This window comes from Argiope bruennichi, chromosome 5 (genome assembly GCF_947563725.1).
Source record: "Argiope bruennichi chromosome 5, qqArgBrue1.1, whole genome shotgun sequence".
NCBI lineage: Eukaryota > Metazoa > Arthropoda > Arachnida > Araneae > Araneidae > Argiope > Argiope bruennichi.
Genome location: NC_079155.1, coordinates 22955299 through 22970867, shown reverse-complemented (window position 1 = coordinate 22970867; position 15569 = coordinate 22955299). Strand labels below are relative to the sequence as shown.

Sequence of the window (15569 nt, the reverse complement as noted above, 5' to 3'; positions counted from 1 at the left end):
AAGACGCCAGCCTTTCCATCTCTACCTCCAGAGAAACCGATTTTCAATTTTTCTTTCCGGTGAAGAATTCTTCATTCCGTGTTCATATTTTCACCATTTAAAAAGAATCGATGCCTTTAATTTCAAAAATCCAAAGGAAAATTTTTTACAAATGGTAATAAGATAAAAAAAATCCTCTCGGCAAACTGGAAGACAATGGTATATTCCTTTACATCTAAGTTCTCTTTGGCAACATAAATTGATGCTAGAAACAGTCATTATTAGAGCTTAAAAAACCATTTTTCAGTCCCTAACTTTCAACATATTGCATTATAGAAAAACTTTAAATAAAAAAAGTTGAATGTTTTAATGAGGCACTAATTTGTCCAATTGCATTCATTTTTCTATCTTCAATATTAAGACAGTTATATCGAAATGAAAATTTCAACCTCCCACCACTTCCATCCCTTTTCGTCCGAGATTTTTGATACAATTTACGAACTAGTCCGAGATTATCGGTAAAGAACTGAAGAAACTGCAATACATAATCTTCCTATAGGAATTTATCTAAACGGATTTATAAGCTCTATTCAAGAAATTCATTACTGTTATATGAAAAAAATATTGAAATAAGACAGCTCAAATTATCAAATGTGGACTGTGATTAAATGAATAAAAAATGGCAGAATCTTAGAAATGTTGAGAGTACACTGGAACCATTGATCTTAGTTGATTTATGACAAATGCATCTCGTCTATTACTACAATCTATTTTTACATATCTCGAAGATGATAAAAAATTGACTACAGCGTAGAATAAGACAACGTGCAGTTCGACATTATATGTTATTCGGAGTTATATTTTGCATGCGTCTGTAATACCATGTGAATTGATTCCATTTCAGTAACAGATCTTTAGAATTTTCTATGCTCTGATATATTATATATATAGGTCGCCAAACTTTTATTAGTCTTAGAGATGTAAAGATACTCAACTATACTTAAAATACATTAACAATTTACACCATTTGAATTTACACCAAAAACAGAAAATATCTAAACGCAAATTTTTAGAACTTAAATTTATTCAGTTGTAAAGAATAAAAAGAGAATAAAGGCAGTGTTGATAATTGGTCTAGTTTTTCATTTATCTATCTTTTTTCAAGTTGCCCTTGTGACCTGAAACCTACTTAACTTCCTTCTAAATAACGTGACGTCAAACTAAAGTGAAACTGAGTCATTTTCTGAGTTGAATTTTACTCAAGCCAATTAACCAGTTACAAGCTAATACAGGTTAGACTTCATTCATATAATTAGTGATACTCCTAGAATGGTCTTCGGATTCGGGATTTTCAGAAAAAAAAAGAAGAAAAAAAATGTTTGCATCTTTAGTAGCTCTTCAGCTAATTTTAAATTTTTGGTCGATTTTTAATAAAATATTAGTTATATATATATAACTAATATTATTAATTATTAACTATATATACTTTATTAATTATTTTAAATCTACAAAAACTTTTGGAAAATTAAAAATTGTCTATTTTCTTAATACTTTAAAAGATAATTTTTCAGCATATAATTATTTGGCTATGAAAGATAGGTTTATCTATATCTATACTTATAATAAAGCTCAATGTGTGTGTGTGTGTGTGTGTGTGTGTGTGTGTGTTGGCGCTCTACAGGCCAGGTCATTTGACATACAGCTATCAAATTTGGTACATGTATACCTTAGAGGTCGGGAATGTGCACCTGGGGTCCCTTTTTTTGAAATTTTAATTAGAATTTTAATTATTAGTTAAAAACTAACTTTTCCGCCAAAAAAATCTTCCATTTTCCCCACCGCAGACTTTCGGTTATTTTTTTCTCCCAACAGAATTGAGGCTAGGGTTAAGATTTTTCGGCGGATTATTTCAAACGATTCTGTTTATTTTCTTAATGTTTTATGCATTTAAAATTAAACATTGTTAATTAATCCATGTTTCAGATTCATTCTGAAGTACTTTTGAATTAAAATAACACAGAATAAAGGAAATTAAAAATGTATAATCTGCATAGCGTTACCCCAACTGGCGTAGAAAAATTCACGCACTTGCGTTAACGTAACTGGCGAAGAAAATTCACGCATGCGCATTGTTTTCTGACTGTTGGCATGGCAACCAACGGATGATTTAAATTATTTTTAGATTAGTTGCATGCTTTTTTAAGTAAATTGTATTTATATTAGTTATATATATTTTTTGTATATGCTTATAGTTTTAAGTACATCGTTTTTTAAGTAGTTTTTTTTAACCTATTTTCAATGATTTAAATTATTTTTAGGTTAATTGGATGCTTTTGTAATTAAATTGTATTTATGTTAGTTATATACTTTTTTGTATATGCTTATAGTTTTAAGTACATCGTTTTTTAAGTATTTTTTTAAACCTGTTTTCGACCGATTATTTTAAACGATTCATTTTATTTTTTTTAGTGTTTGATGCATTTAAAATGAAACATTGTTAATGAATCGATCTGTTCATGATGAATCTGAGAAATTTTTGTTGACAAATTCTTGAGATATTACATAAATTAAGAAAGATGTTCTTTAGTGCCCATAAAGTGTAAACGCTCAGTGACTCTATTATCAGTAATCATAGTATTAAAAAAATGCTTTGTTTCAGTAAAACATATTATTATATTAATTGCAGATTAATCATTTACACTTTAATTTAAAGCATAATTTCTACGAGGGGTAACAGAAAATTAGAGAGATACATATCAGGCTATGACTGAAGGCCCTTATAATATTATGAGTGAATTATATGACTATCAAAATTTGAAGTTTTAAAATATTTTGCCGAAGAATCTATTAAAGTTGGAATTGCGTAAAATATTTAATGGTACGACCGGAGTTTAACCTCCTGCTTGGAGCAATTTTTAAAAATGGCCAACAACGACCTTGCGAAATGTTCAAAAGCAAAGGCGCAGATGTTCAATTATAGTGCATAATAAAGATTACCAGCTTTGGAGCGTTATCGCAACTTGGCGAAGAAGGGGGTTAAACTCCGGTTCAACCTATTTAATTATTAAAATTTAAACGAACATTAAGATTGGCGAACCGTCTGGTCTCCAAAGGCGGCTAGTTATAAATAAAGCACGAAAAAGAAAATTTATAAATTAAACTATGTTATAAGTTTATAGTCGCTTCATATAACAAGTTATACATTAATAGACTTTTTTAGAAATTAGGTAAGAAAAATTTTCTTTGAGTTTAATTTATTAATTAAAATAAAAAATTCCTACCTCTGATGCAAATGCCAATCTTTTCGATTCTCCACCGGAAATTCCTTTTATTTTGCCAACAATTCCAATCACGGTATCAGCACATTTTGTAAGACCTAACTAAAAATATAATGTAAAAGAAGAATATTAAAACTAATTAATGGTGAAATCTTATTCTAAGCAATTTCAATTTTAAACGAAGTAAAATTTTAGTATGACTGATGATCGGTTAAGAAATACGTTGGATGCCATCTACTTTAGTGAGATTTCTTTTGTGTGTGTGTGTGTGTGTGTGTGTGTGTGTGCGTGTGTGCGTGTGCTTGTGTGCGTGTGCGTGTGTGCGTGTGTGCGTGTGCGTGTGTGCTTGAATAAGAACATCTCACAAAAATATTATAAATGAAACGATGCTGTGTGCAAGACAGAACAGAATTTCCAAGAATAATTCCATCGAAGAAACAAAGAAAGTTATATGTATTTTGATTATTATATATAATGGAGTCCATTAAGAACTATCTACTCTGAAGTAACTAGATCGAAATAATTAAATTCTCATAAAAAGCGATGAAATATCGATTATTAATTAAAAAACAAATAGGAATAAGAATTCAGAGTTCTAGTGGAATATGATAATTAAATTGTCACCTGTTATATAATTAAAAATTCAATTTTTTCAATTAAAAAGTGGAATTTATTTAATTAAAGAGTTGAGATCTTAACGAATAACCAATGATATTCCTAAAAGTGAAGCGATATAATACTATTCCGATTTATTTAACGTATTAATTTGAGAAATACATTTTATATTCTACTTACTCCTCCCCCCCCCACACACACACACCCTTAGGACCTTAAGGAACAGTAAACCAAAGGATCATAAAATGAGCAAGTGATATACAATATCTGCATCTCATCTCTTTTTCTGTTTAAAACAAAACGACCTTATGTTTTCATTTCTTCATTAATGGATTTGAAAAATATTGCCACTATGTCAACTGCTGAATCGTTTCATCTTCGTCTAATTCCACTGCTAGCAGCAAAGGATCTAAGGCAATTTTGCTTGCTAATCTTTGTTCAATATATTCAATGTAAAAAAGGGTTCAATTTGAGGATTGTAAAGGTTGCAGATATTTATTATACACGGTACGTGTTGTCAATGGTAATTTTTAACGCCTTGATTGCCGTGGGAGTCACCGGTGACCGGTGGAGGGTTCACATAAATTACATTGTAAAAAATTCATCGTGGCAGTCCATGTGTTAAATTTTGAATATACAAAAAGATTGTTTTATTCAAAATGCTATATGTATCATAAATAATCAGAAAATGCTGCATTAATGAAAAATTTGCACATAAATTAATTTGAACCTCCTTTCTTCTGAATTCATTAATTCCGTAATATTATAATATTCCTTAAGAAAAGATTAATTGATTTGTTAATTTCATATTTCATTTTGAAACTACGTGAAGGTTTTGAAACTTTGAGGCTCATGTTTGAACTAAGAACAGATTTCATGATCGGAATTTGAACAGACTGTATACTGTAAAATTTTCGATGCCTCTACAAGATAAGAGGTCATTTGAACCAGGATTATACATTTGTTCAGGTCGCACACCCAAACATAAAGATGAACGTCCACCTTCTACCTTTTACAACACAGTACTTCAGTCTTGAGAAAAAAAATAGTACCTTGCATTTACCTTTTTATGGACTAGAGAAAAAAATGCTGTAAACTGTGAGAAAGTAAAAATCGCGGAAAAGTAACTATATTAATCAACATCTATACTTATAATAAAGCTCAATGTGTGTGTGTGTGTGTGTGTTGGCGCTCTACAGGCCAGACAGTTTGACATACAGCTACCAAATTTGGTACATGTATACCTTGGAGGTTGGGAATGTGCACCTGGGGTTTCTTTTTTCGAATTTTTAATTAGAATTTTAATTATTAATTAAAAACTAACTTTCCCGCCAAAAAAATCTTCCATTTTCCCCACCGCCAACTTTTCCGCCAAAAAAATCTTCCATTATCCCCAGCGCCAAACGAGAAAGGCTTCAGTTATTTTTTCTCCCAACAGTAATGAGGCTAGGGTTAAAATTTTTCGGCGGATTATTTCAATCGGTTCTGTTTATTTTTTTAATGTTTGATGCATTTAAAATTAAACATTGTTAATGAATCAATCTTTCAGATTCATTCTGAAGTACTTTTGAATTAAAATAAAACAGAATAAAGGAAATTAAAAATTTCTAATCCGCATAGCGTTACCCCAACTGGCGTAGAAAAAAATCACGTATTTGCGTTACGTAACCGGCGAAGAAAATTCACGCATGCGCATTCTGTTCTGATTGTTGCCATGACAACGTTATCAACGCATGATTTAAATTATTTTTGGGTTAGTTGCATGCTTTTGTAAGTAAATTGTATTTATGTTAGTTATATATTTTTTGTATATGCTTATAGTTTTAAGTACATCGTTTTTTAAGTAGTTTTTTTAAAACCTATTTTCAACCGTTTATTTTAAACGATTCGTTTTATTTTCTTAGTGTTTGATGCATTTAAATTTAAACATTGTTAATTAATCGATCTGCTCATAATGAATCTAAGAAAATTTTGTTGACCAACTCTTGAGATATTACATAAATTTAAAAAGATATTCTTTAGTGCCCATAAAGTTTAAACGCTGAGTGACTCTATTTTCAGTAATCAGATTATAAAAAAATGCCTTGTTTCAGTAAAAAATATTATTATATTAATTGAAGATAAATTCTTTCCACTTTAATTTAAAGCATAAATTCTACGGGTGCTGACAGAAAATGAGAGAGATACATATTACGTTATGACTGAAGGCCTTTATAATATTATGAATGAATTATATGATAATCAAAATTTGAAGTTTTAAAATATTTTGATAAAGAAGCTATTAAAGTAGAAATTGCATAAAATATTTAATTATTAAAATTTTAACGAACATTAAGATTGGCGAACCGGCTGGTCGCCAAAGGCGGCTAGTATAAAATAAATCTAAGATGGCGAAGAAAAACTGCTTTAAATGAAATGAAAGTATTAAAAAGGAGAACAAAAATAGTAGACAATACTTTAAAAAGTCTTTTTTTATAAAGTTACTAATTTTATCAGATTTCTTTTATGAAAAAGTATTTTTTATCATTACTCCATATTAGATTCCATGATACATACAACATTTAAGTATAAGACTCGTATATAGACTGCTTTCTTTCCAATTATTAACTTACATAATTTTTCCTCTTAAAAGTATTGAGTCCACAACTTTTTTTTGTTTATGAATTTCAACGAATTCTCATTTTTGTCCTCAGTAATTTAAAGGAAACTAATCTGGGGTCATAGGATGTAAAAATTTTATAGTGGGCATTTCAGAACAGAGGTTGAGTCAAATAACATTAAAAAAATGAAAATAACGATTTTCTATCTTTTAATTTATGTTCCTTAAATGAATCAAAACTTGAACATTAATGAAAATCAGTCGTACCGATTGCATTCTTACGTCACTTACGATTTCTAATTAATATGAATCATAATTTAATTAATTATTATTTTCGAGAAGAGTGAATTTTTTATTGATAACTAGGGCTGTGTATCTTTTCACATTATCATTCCATTTTTTTAAACATATTTACTTATGAATCATGATGTTAACATTTTAAACTTATTTGGCATTTTTATTTTTAAACTGCTGCGGTCAGATGAAAAAATATTTAAGAACGTTCTACTGGAGAGATTGTTGAACCTAGAACTATCCCAATTGACAAGAAGTTACTTCTTGGATATTAAATGCTCACAAGAAAATTTTTTCAAAATCTTTATTTTTAATTGAATTGAAATGTCAAAATTCTAAAGCAAAATATTCAGAAATAATTTTTGCACAAAAAACATTTTTACAACACTTTAATATTCCGTTAGTAGCACGTTATCTGACAAGTGCATGATTACATTTTTTTCACTTACTAGATAATGCTATGACTGTGAGAAAATTCTTTTTTGCTATCTTCTTAGTTCGTTTGTTTCTACTTTAAATTGTATTTATATATCTACATTATTCTATTACTAATATAGTGTATTTGACGGATATTGCAAGAACACAATTGTTTAAAAAACACTCGACTAACGGAGTATTAAAAATCAAAAAATAAGTTGTTCAAAAATAATCCTATTTTCATACAATTTCCTTTCTCAATTTTAACAAATTTTTAAAAATATATTAAATATATATATCTATAAGTATAGTTTTTATTACTTTAATTATTGAATTTATGCACACGTGCATTGCGTAATATTAAATACACTTTTATATGCACGATATTACCGATATACAATTTAAAGTTTTAAAATAAAACAAAGACGGACAAATCAAGCCTCAGATACTATCATGTTTCGGATCATTCCTAGATTTCCGGTAAGGCAACATAGAAATCTGCCTAAGACAACCAATTAAGGAGTGGAGAGTTAGCCTTATAAGACAATTAAATGGGAATTTTTAGCCTGTTGTTAAAAGGTGCAAATACTATGAATTAAAAATAACATGATAAAATTAACATTTCTTCAAGTATAATTGCTCAAGATCCTATTGGTTCCACAATGTTCACTTAAATATTATAGCATAGAACATCATCTTAAATAATATTGTAGCTAATACGTATTCCGCGCAATTCATGACTCATAATAGATAAAAACATATACTTTTTCACAGAATTAATGAAATTATAATAAATCATTAACGTTTGAATTCAGTTAAAAATTTAACTGAATTAACGTTTTACTTAAAATTCAGTTAACGTTTGAATTCAGTTAACGTCAGTTAAAAATATGCTAGATTAAATTTATCAGTTTATAAAGCTATAATCCACTTAATAGCCCTGTCTAGGACCACAAAACGCCGAAGTCAGCTGTTGTTTCGGACTACAAGTTTTAAGCTCCATTTTTTTCATTTATTTTCATTATTTCTGTATTGCCTCCAAGAACGGGCTACTTTAATTCTCTACATCGCTCTGTATCTGATTTTTTTAAATTCTAATCACTGTTGTCATATAAGTTTGAACGTCACTTACTTCTAAGATCACTTCAGCCACCCGCTCCATTTTTTCTTGGTATGTCAAATTCCTGTCCATCCTCAGCAAAGCCTGTAAAAATATTTTGACTTTAAGTAATCAATAAAAGTTGAAATTTATAAAAGTATATATATGTTTCTGCCTTGGAGCCTTTATCAACACATTTAGCAAGATTTATTCTAGAATATTTCTATGATATTTCTATGATCATAGACACTCTTTACAATTTAAGAAATAAATTTCATCTGTGACTTGGAGAACGTAAAATAACTAACACATACGAAATAATTTTTATGAGGAAAAATTGAAGTATTATAAATAATCAAAGCTTTGCCTGGAAAAAAACTCTCAGGCACCTTAATAATGAACATTATTTCCAAATTGTTTTCCTTGATAATAAAGAAAAGTCATCATTACCCTAATTTCAAACTTAGGGATAGATAATTTTTAATGAACTTCAACTGATTAAAAAAAATGTGATTAAATTTGTCTTTGCTTTTGAGTTAAACAATACTTTATTTAAATGCTTTGTTTAAGTTCTTAAGCAAACATGTAAGGCTACTAAAATATTTTTGATGCAGAGGCAAGGTTCATTTTTTTCCCCATTCTGATTGAAAAAAAATTTATAAATAGAAAAATGTTAAAATAGATTATAGTAAGCAGCACAGCAAGTTTCTTTTTTACATATAAATAGTTTAAGTGCCATATAAATTTCATTATTAATTACGTAGTTGTCAATTACTTACGTGCATAAAAGAGCAGTGAGTGCATAGAATAGAATGTTTAGTCATAAATTGAAATGAAAACTATACTGTGGAACACGGGGTAGGGTTTTACGCATGCGCATTGAAAGGTAATTTCTTGTATTCATATATCCACATAAACATTAAAGTATCAAATGCACGAAAACAATATTTTTTTTAAAAATCCATCAGAAGTAAAATCCATCATCCATTTAATAAGTTTTGAAACAAAAGTAAATATTGAACCTTATAATTGCTGTTTTATTTTTCACTCTTAACTTCAATCGATAGAATTATTTTACATTTCATTTAATGAAATTATCGTACCATATTTTTGACCTGATCATGTCGTTTTTCTTTTGTCAGATATGTTTGAGTGTAATAACTCGAATAGCAAAAATTATGCTCAGGATAATAAACAATACTTTCCAAGGAAAATTACAAATTGGAACATACAAGAGAATTTTAGGAAATTAGAATTTATATTTAAAGCCTCGGTAGAAAAATTATGAGGCACAGAAGAAAAATATCCATAAATTCGTAAAAAATATATTTGTTCTATTTTGGATTCTCTAACACTTACACGAAAAATTATTAAATTATTAAATTCTGTAAACTTAAATTTATATCGGAAGGGATATTTACTTACATGTTTTCGCAATTTGAAAATTTTAATTTTTTGACTTTAAAAAGTGATTTTTTCCTTCCTTTATAGTTTTAAATCTAAAATCACTTACATTTATTTAGATTCACTTCTGATTATTCATCTCGAGTTTCTTTTAAACAAACATTTTTTAATTAATTTTTTTGTGTGTGTTGCATAACTTGGAATTTTATTTTTAAATCATAAAAAATTCAACGAATTCTTAAAGTTAAAAAGAAATATTCATATAAAAATTACTCTTACTTTTTAATCCAGAATTCATTAGATTTTTGTAAAATAGAACGATCATTTTGAGAAATTTTTTAACTAATTTATCGTCTGGCATTAAGCGTGATATTTAACGAAACAGGCAATTCTTTCCTATTTAGATTCACATAAAGGAAAATGAAAATAAAGATATTTTTCCCCCATTCCTTACCAATTATAAACAAAAAAAATTAACAAAAGCATTTATTGATCTTGTTTGAAACTTGAAAATGTAAAAAATTTCAAAGCAACGTAAGTTTTAGAAGTGGAATTCATTAAATCATTTTAATGGTTTAATTAAAATAAATATTGCAATATGCTGCTCAAATAAATAATTCAATTGCTAGTTATTTTCGAAATCTTAATGAAGTTATATGCTTTGATATTCGAATGAAATTTGCTTTGCAATATGGAAACTCTACACTATATTTGAGAATTAATTTTTCCATTTAGGGTAAACAAACTTTTCATTCGCATTTAAAATTATGAAAATCAACCAATACTTTTTTTTTGAAAATGAGATCTTTTTATGGTATTTCACAAAATAAATGATACTTTTCTTAGATATGCCATAATAGATTTTTATATTTTTTTACGGTACGCTGTAGTCTATTTAGAAGCTAAAATAAACCAATAATTTATTTGAAAAATTTCCTCAAAATTACTTTTTTTCCCCATTTAAAAATCCCTTTTATGGAATTTTAAGACATAAAATTCAAATCGAAATAAAATTATATGAAAGCCACTGATAAATGTAATTTCCTCTGATGAATGTCCATTATTGAAGTATTCCTTTAATTTAACCGATGGACATAATGATTAATATAACATTAATATGTTATTTTGGAACTTACTTGAAAGACTAGGTGTTCTCTAACTGTAAGCGTCCCAATGAACAGATCATCCTGCTGGACATAAGCTGATAGTCTAGTGATGCCTTGACCAACGTTCTCTCCATTAACAAGGACCTCACCATCAACATTCAGCAATCGGAGATTTCGACCGGTGAGAACATTGAGCAAGGTGGTCTTCCCAGCACCACTGGCCCCCATAATAGCCAGCAGCTGCCCAGGCCTCACCTCGCCACTCACTAGATAGAGAGAAATTGAAAAAGCAACGGGTTAGATCTTATGAAAATATCCATTCTCGATACACGATCTGGAGTCTAAGGTCATCAGGCTTCTGCGATGTTAAGCCATTCCCTTTACACCCTGTAGCGAATGGGCTTCTTTTGCACGAAGACCCGACGTATAATATCAGGTTTTCGTGCTGATGTCTCGCACGTTGCTACAATTGAACCCAAAGGTCAGGTATTGATTATGGAAGCAATCTGGTTGAATTTCTTGATGAGTTGCATCAAATTCTTGGGGGATGAATGTAGCGTGGGCAAGTGTTGAGTTAATTAACAGACACGCATTGCTTGTCTTTAATGGAGATCGTTTTAATCTTTGTGTGTTTTATTTCTGTAGTTTGTTTAAACTGTGTTAATTTAGTTAAGTTAAGGTCACTTTTTGAGGTTAAATGTGCAATACATTCGACGATTTCTTAGTAAACTGAAACTAAAAAAAATTGCGAAATCGAAGTTGGTACAAAAAAGTTTAAATTTTAAGGTTATCTAAGAATTTCTTATCATAGAAGATAATCACTTATTAGCACATATAATATGATGTAATAAATGTCTAATATTTTTAAATGTCAAATTTCGAAGACTAATTTGAAACGCTTTTCCAAGCTTTTATATAAGCATGAAAAATTTTATTTTTTTAGAAATTTCAATTCATCTTAAAGTAAGCTAATAAAATTAGTACGTAATCTGCTTATTATAAATATCCATAAAGTGTTACACGGGTTTAGTTACATTAAATATCCGTTTTGGTCATTAGGATTCCATTTGGTCAAATAGGACATTATGGGAATGGGTGCCAAAATTTTAAATCGTAATGAGATTATTAGGACAATAACAAAAGGGACACGCACAAATATACCTTTCACTTGAAGCTTCCCCCTTGGTCAATTTAACATTCGATACAATAGCATAATCTGTGAATCGTTACAGGCATATATTTCGAAACTGAAACACCTTACCTTTAGCCATCCTTCCCTTGCCCAGTTGTATAAAAATTTAATTAAAAAAACTTCTATATGCAAATTTGTGTCATAAAAATAATATTTTCATTCTATTTTATAACTGATGAATTTGTATGCAATTTGAATGAATTTATTTGGTGATTATTTTAAATGATTTTTTTGTGTGTATTGAAGTTCATTGGTACAATTCAAACTGAAATAATCTATCATAGACAGTAAAATATTTTAACTCCTGACCGATTTATTTTAATGGAATTATCGCATGAAAGATTAAAAAAAAAAAAAAAAAAACATCAACTCATTGAAAGTTTCTGGAAATTAAATAGTATCCATTTGCTTACATTTTGATCTTTATTTTTATGTACGGATATGGTGTTCATTGTAACTCATATTTTTAAATTTATCAAAATGAACATTATTTTAAATGCAATTTTTAACAAATTCCTAAACTTTGAAGAATAATTTATTTTCAGAGAACCTAGTTTTAAGTATTTGTTACGATTCTATAAAAAATTCAATACTCCTGATACTTTTCTTCTTCTAATTTTATAATTCATTTCAACAAGAACTGCTTCTTCCATTAAAATATACATTAAATAATATATTATAGGCATAAACACCTAATTTGAAAACAGGTGAATTTAAATTAAACTAAGAAGTGAAGATGAAAAGAATGTTAATAATTTGTTTTTGTATCATTCAAAATATAGCTTTCCTTTACTTCTATAATCATAAAAACAAGAAAAATTGCTTTTTTGAGAAATATTCCGAAGTAAGAAAATAAATTTTCTATCTGAAAAAAGAGAATTTTCTTTTAAAGCGATATGCAAAACACCATTTTTAAAGCAAAAGATTAAATGCAATTTAACAAAGTAAAATTTCTAATTCTGTATGAAAAATAAATTCTATAAATTGCTATATTTTGTTACTTTAAATAATATACTAAAGCTTTAACGGACAAACTATTACAAAAAAATTCAAATTTCATTTTTTTTTAAGTAACAAAATAAGAAGCACCTTGAAAATGATTCTGTGCTATATAAGTGAGTTATTTAACCTCCAAATCAAAAATAATAATAATTAAAATTTTGAAATATTTGTTTTAAAAATGGCATAACTTATAATTATTTTCTATTCTTAAATGAATAAAAACTTCGTCTAGGAAACTAAAAAAAAATTTATCTTGCATAGTTCATATTAGTGTGCGCATATTCTTAAAATAAAGATATCCAGGTGCGGTTTATGGTCAAAACAAGTATCTGGAAATTTATTTACGATTAAAATTCTATGCTCCTGCATTTTAAAGAGGAGAAAAAGAGGAAAAATTCCTGAACAATGATAAATGTGTATTAAGGATTTATTATTTGAGAAGAAATGTTGCAAAAAATCTTATTTGAGGATTTTTTCAACTGATATTCATTTTCAATTCTAACTCATATTATCATTTTATGAGAAATGTGAAGTTAATAAGCTCCATAATTATTTTGTAAACACACGATTAATATTTCAATTTTTCCCTTCAATAGGTAATTTATTTAGCAATTGAAATTAACTGCAATTTGGTTATTTTTTTAAAAATGAATTTCATAAAAAAAAATTTTATGAGGTGGGCAGAGTAGTGCGAACATAACGATCAACATTTTTGAAAATCGCATTATGTGATAAATCGCAAACGGTCTTATTGAAAACGATAATTTTGTTGTATTTACTTATTTTGGATGATATGCGTTAATTTTTGTTTTCGATTATTTTTTATCGTATTATATTTTTAGCCATGTTGTGGCAACTGTAGGACAAAAAAAAATCTATTCAGAGTTAAAAACAGCATTTTAAGAAATCAAACATATGCTGTTCCATATGCATAAGCAGCAACATACGTATCCCATCACACAAATTATTTATAACATTTTTTATAATTTTTTTCCGTATTCATAGGATGTATATTTAAATTAAGAATATTTAAATCGAATTTAATAGCCATAGATAAGATGAATTTTACTCTAAAGGGATAGATGAATCAAAAACATTACTACTTTCTCGTATACGTCGTACAGAGAAAGTACAGTAATCGTCAAAAATTCAAATTCGAGATTTTGTCAAATTTCCAAGTTTTAGAACACCCTGAGTTCAAAAACTACATTTATTTACACTAAATGTGAAAATTTCAATCAAATTTTGAACAACATCCCTTCAGAGGAAGTTTGTCTGGGCGACTATTCGAACATAAATTAATACGCTAATTATAAAACGAAGATAATTAGATAAATATAAATCGGTAACAGATTTAACATCTATATTCAGATACCTGTCATTATAGATGCATGCTTTAACCAATTTCAACTATGTGTTGACGGTTTTTCGGCCAGTACTTTGAGGAACATTTAAGCCTGATAATTCAAAAGCGCAGTTACTTAAATATATCTAATTAGGTATGAGACGACAAATGCAGTTTTGTGTCGTGTCAAAATTTTTGTTTCAATCAGTTGAGAAAAACGTTTCTGGAACACAAATTCGATTTTTGGAAATTATTATCGCATGTAGCAATTAATCGCCAAATAACTCGCCAAGAATGACACGATCGATTCAGTAAAAATGCTATATTCACGCCAAAGGTTAATATTTTGTAACTACTATACGCCAATGTCATGTAAAGCGTTCTCTGGCATGTCAAATTTATTAGAGAATATGTCAGAAAGTTTTGGGGACACCATTTCCACTGGTTTTTGTTTCGGACTTTTCTGTCTGTTACTGTAAAATGCATTCTACAAAAATGTTTTAAAAAATCATACTACTTATTAAAGACATTTATTCGTATTCAATTCAAAGATAAACTCGTTTCACAACTATATCTTTCATTTAATTTAGTTGCTGGCTTGATGCTAGTGGCAGAATGTTATTTATGCGACGTAAAGTTTTAGCTAATTAAGATTTTTAACGTACCATTTATACGCTTTAGAGTATGATAACGTTTAGAAGCGGACGTTGTGTATAAATTATACGATGTGCCATGCATAATTCAAAAATTGTTCTAACCCTCTATAGCGAGATAAGCTAGAGATAACAAATTTAGCCCATACTTACTTCTTGGCTCGTAGGTGCTTAATAAAGTAGAGCTTTTACATTGTAATAAATTTTTTGTTTATGAATTAATAAAAATATTTCAGCTTTGACTTCTAAGCATATTACTGCACAAAAATTTAACCAATTAAAAATTCAAGCATTAGCTTTCAAGTGATATTAAATTTATTTTCGTATAATTATTTGATCTTTTTTTAATTTTTAAAAAATATTTCATGTATATTTTATAATATTTCTTTATTATTTTAGGCATTGTATTTATACACAAGCGCGTGGCTACGATATTAAACACATTTTTGTATGATCGTTATTATTACAATAAGATTAGAATTAAATTTTTAGATCTTATTACAAAGCAAACTAATCAAGCCTAGGACGTTTTAGATCAGACATTCAAATTTCCTTTAAAAAATTTGAGATATTTTTAACTGCGAAT

At 28.2% G+C, this 15569-nt stretch overlaps 1 protein-coding gene across 5 annotated transcripts in view; it reads right to left on the bottom strand.

Annotated features, from left to right (window-relative positions):
* The window catches only part of LOC129968493 (protein white-like), a 108089-nt gene that overhangs the window by 33390 nt on the left and 59130 nt on the right, over positions 1–15569 (bottom strand). For all 5 annotated transcript variants that reach the window (XM_056082430.1, XM_056082431.1, XM_056082432.1 and 2 more), the window contains 3 exons: positions 10822–11057; positions 8315–8386; positions 3261–3359 (listed from right to left, as the gene is read on the bottom strand). In XM_056082430.1, the coding sequence (XP_055938405.1) occupies positions 3261–3359; positions 8315–8386; positions 10822–11057 (407 nt within the window). The remainder of the gene's footprint in view (positions 1–3260; positions 3360–8314; positions 8387–10821; positions 11058–15569) is intronic.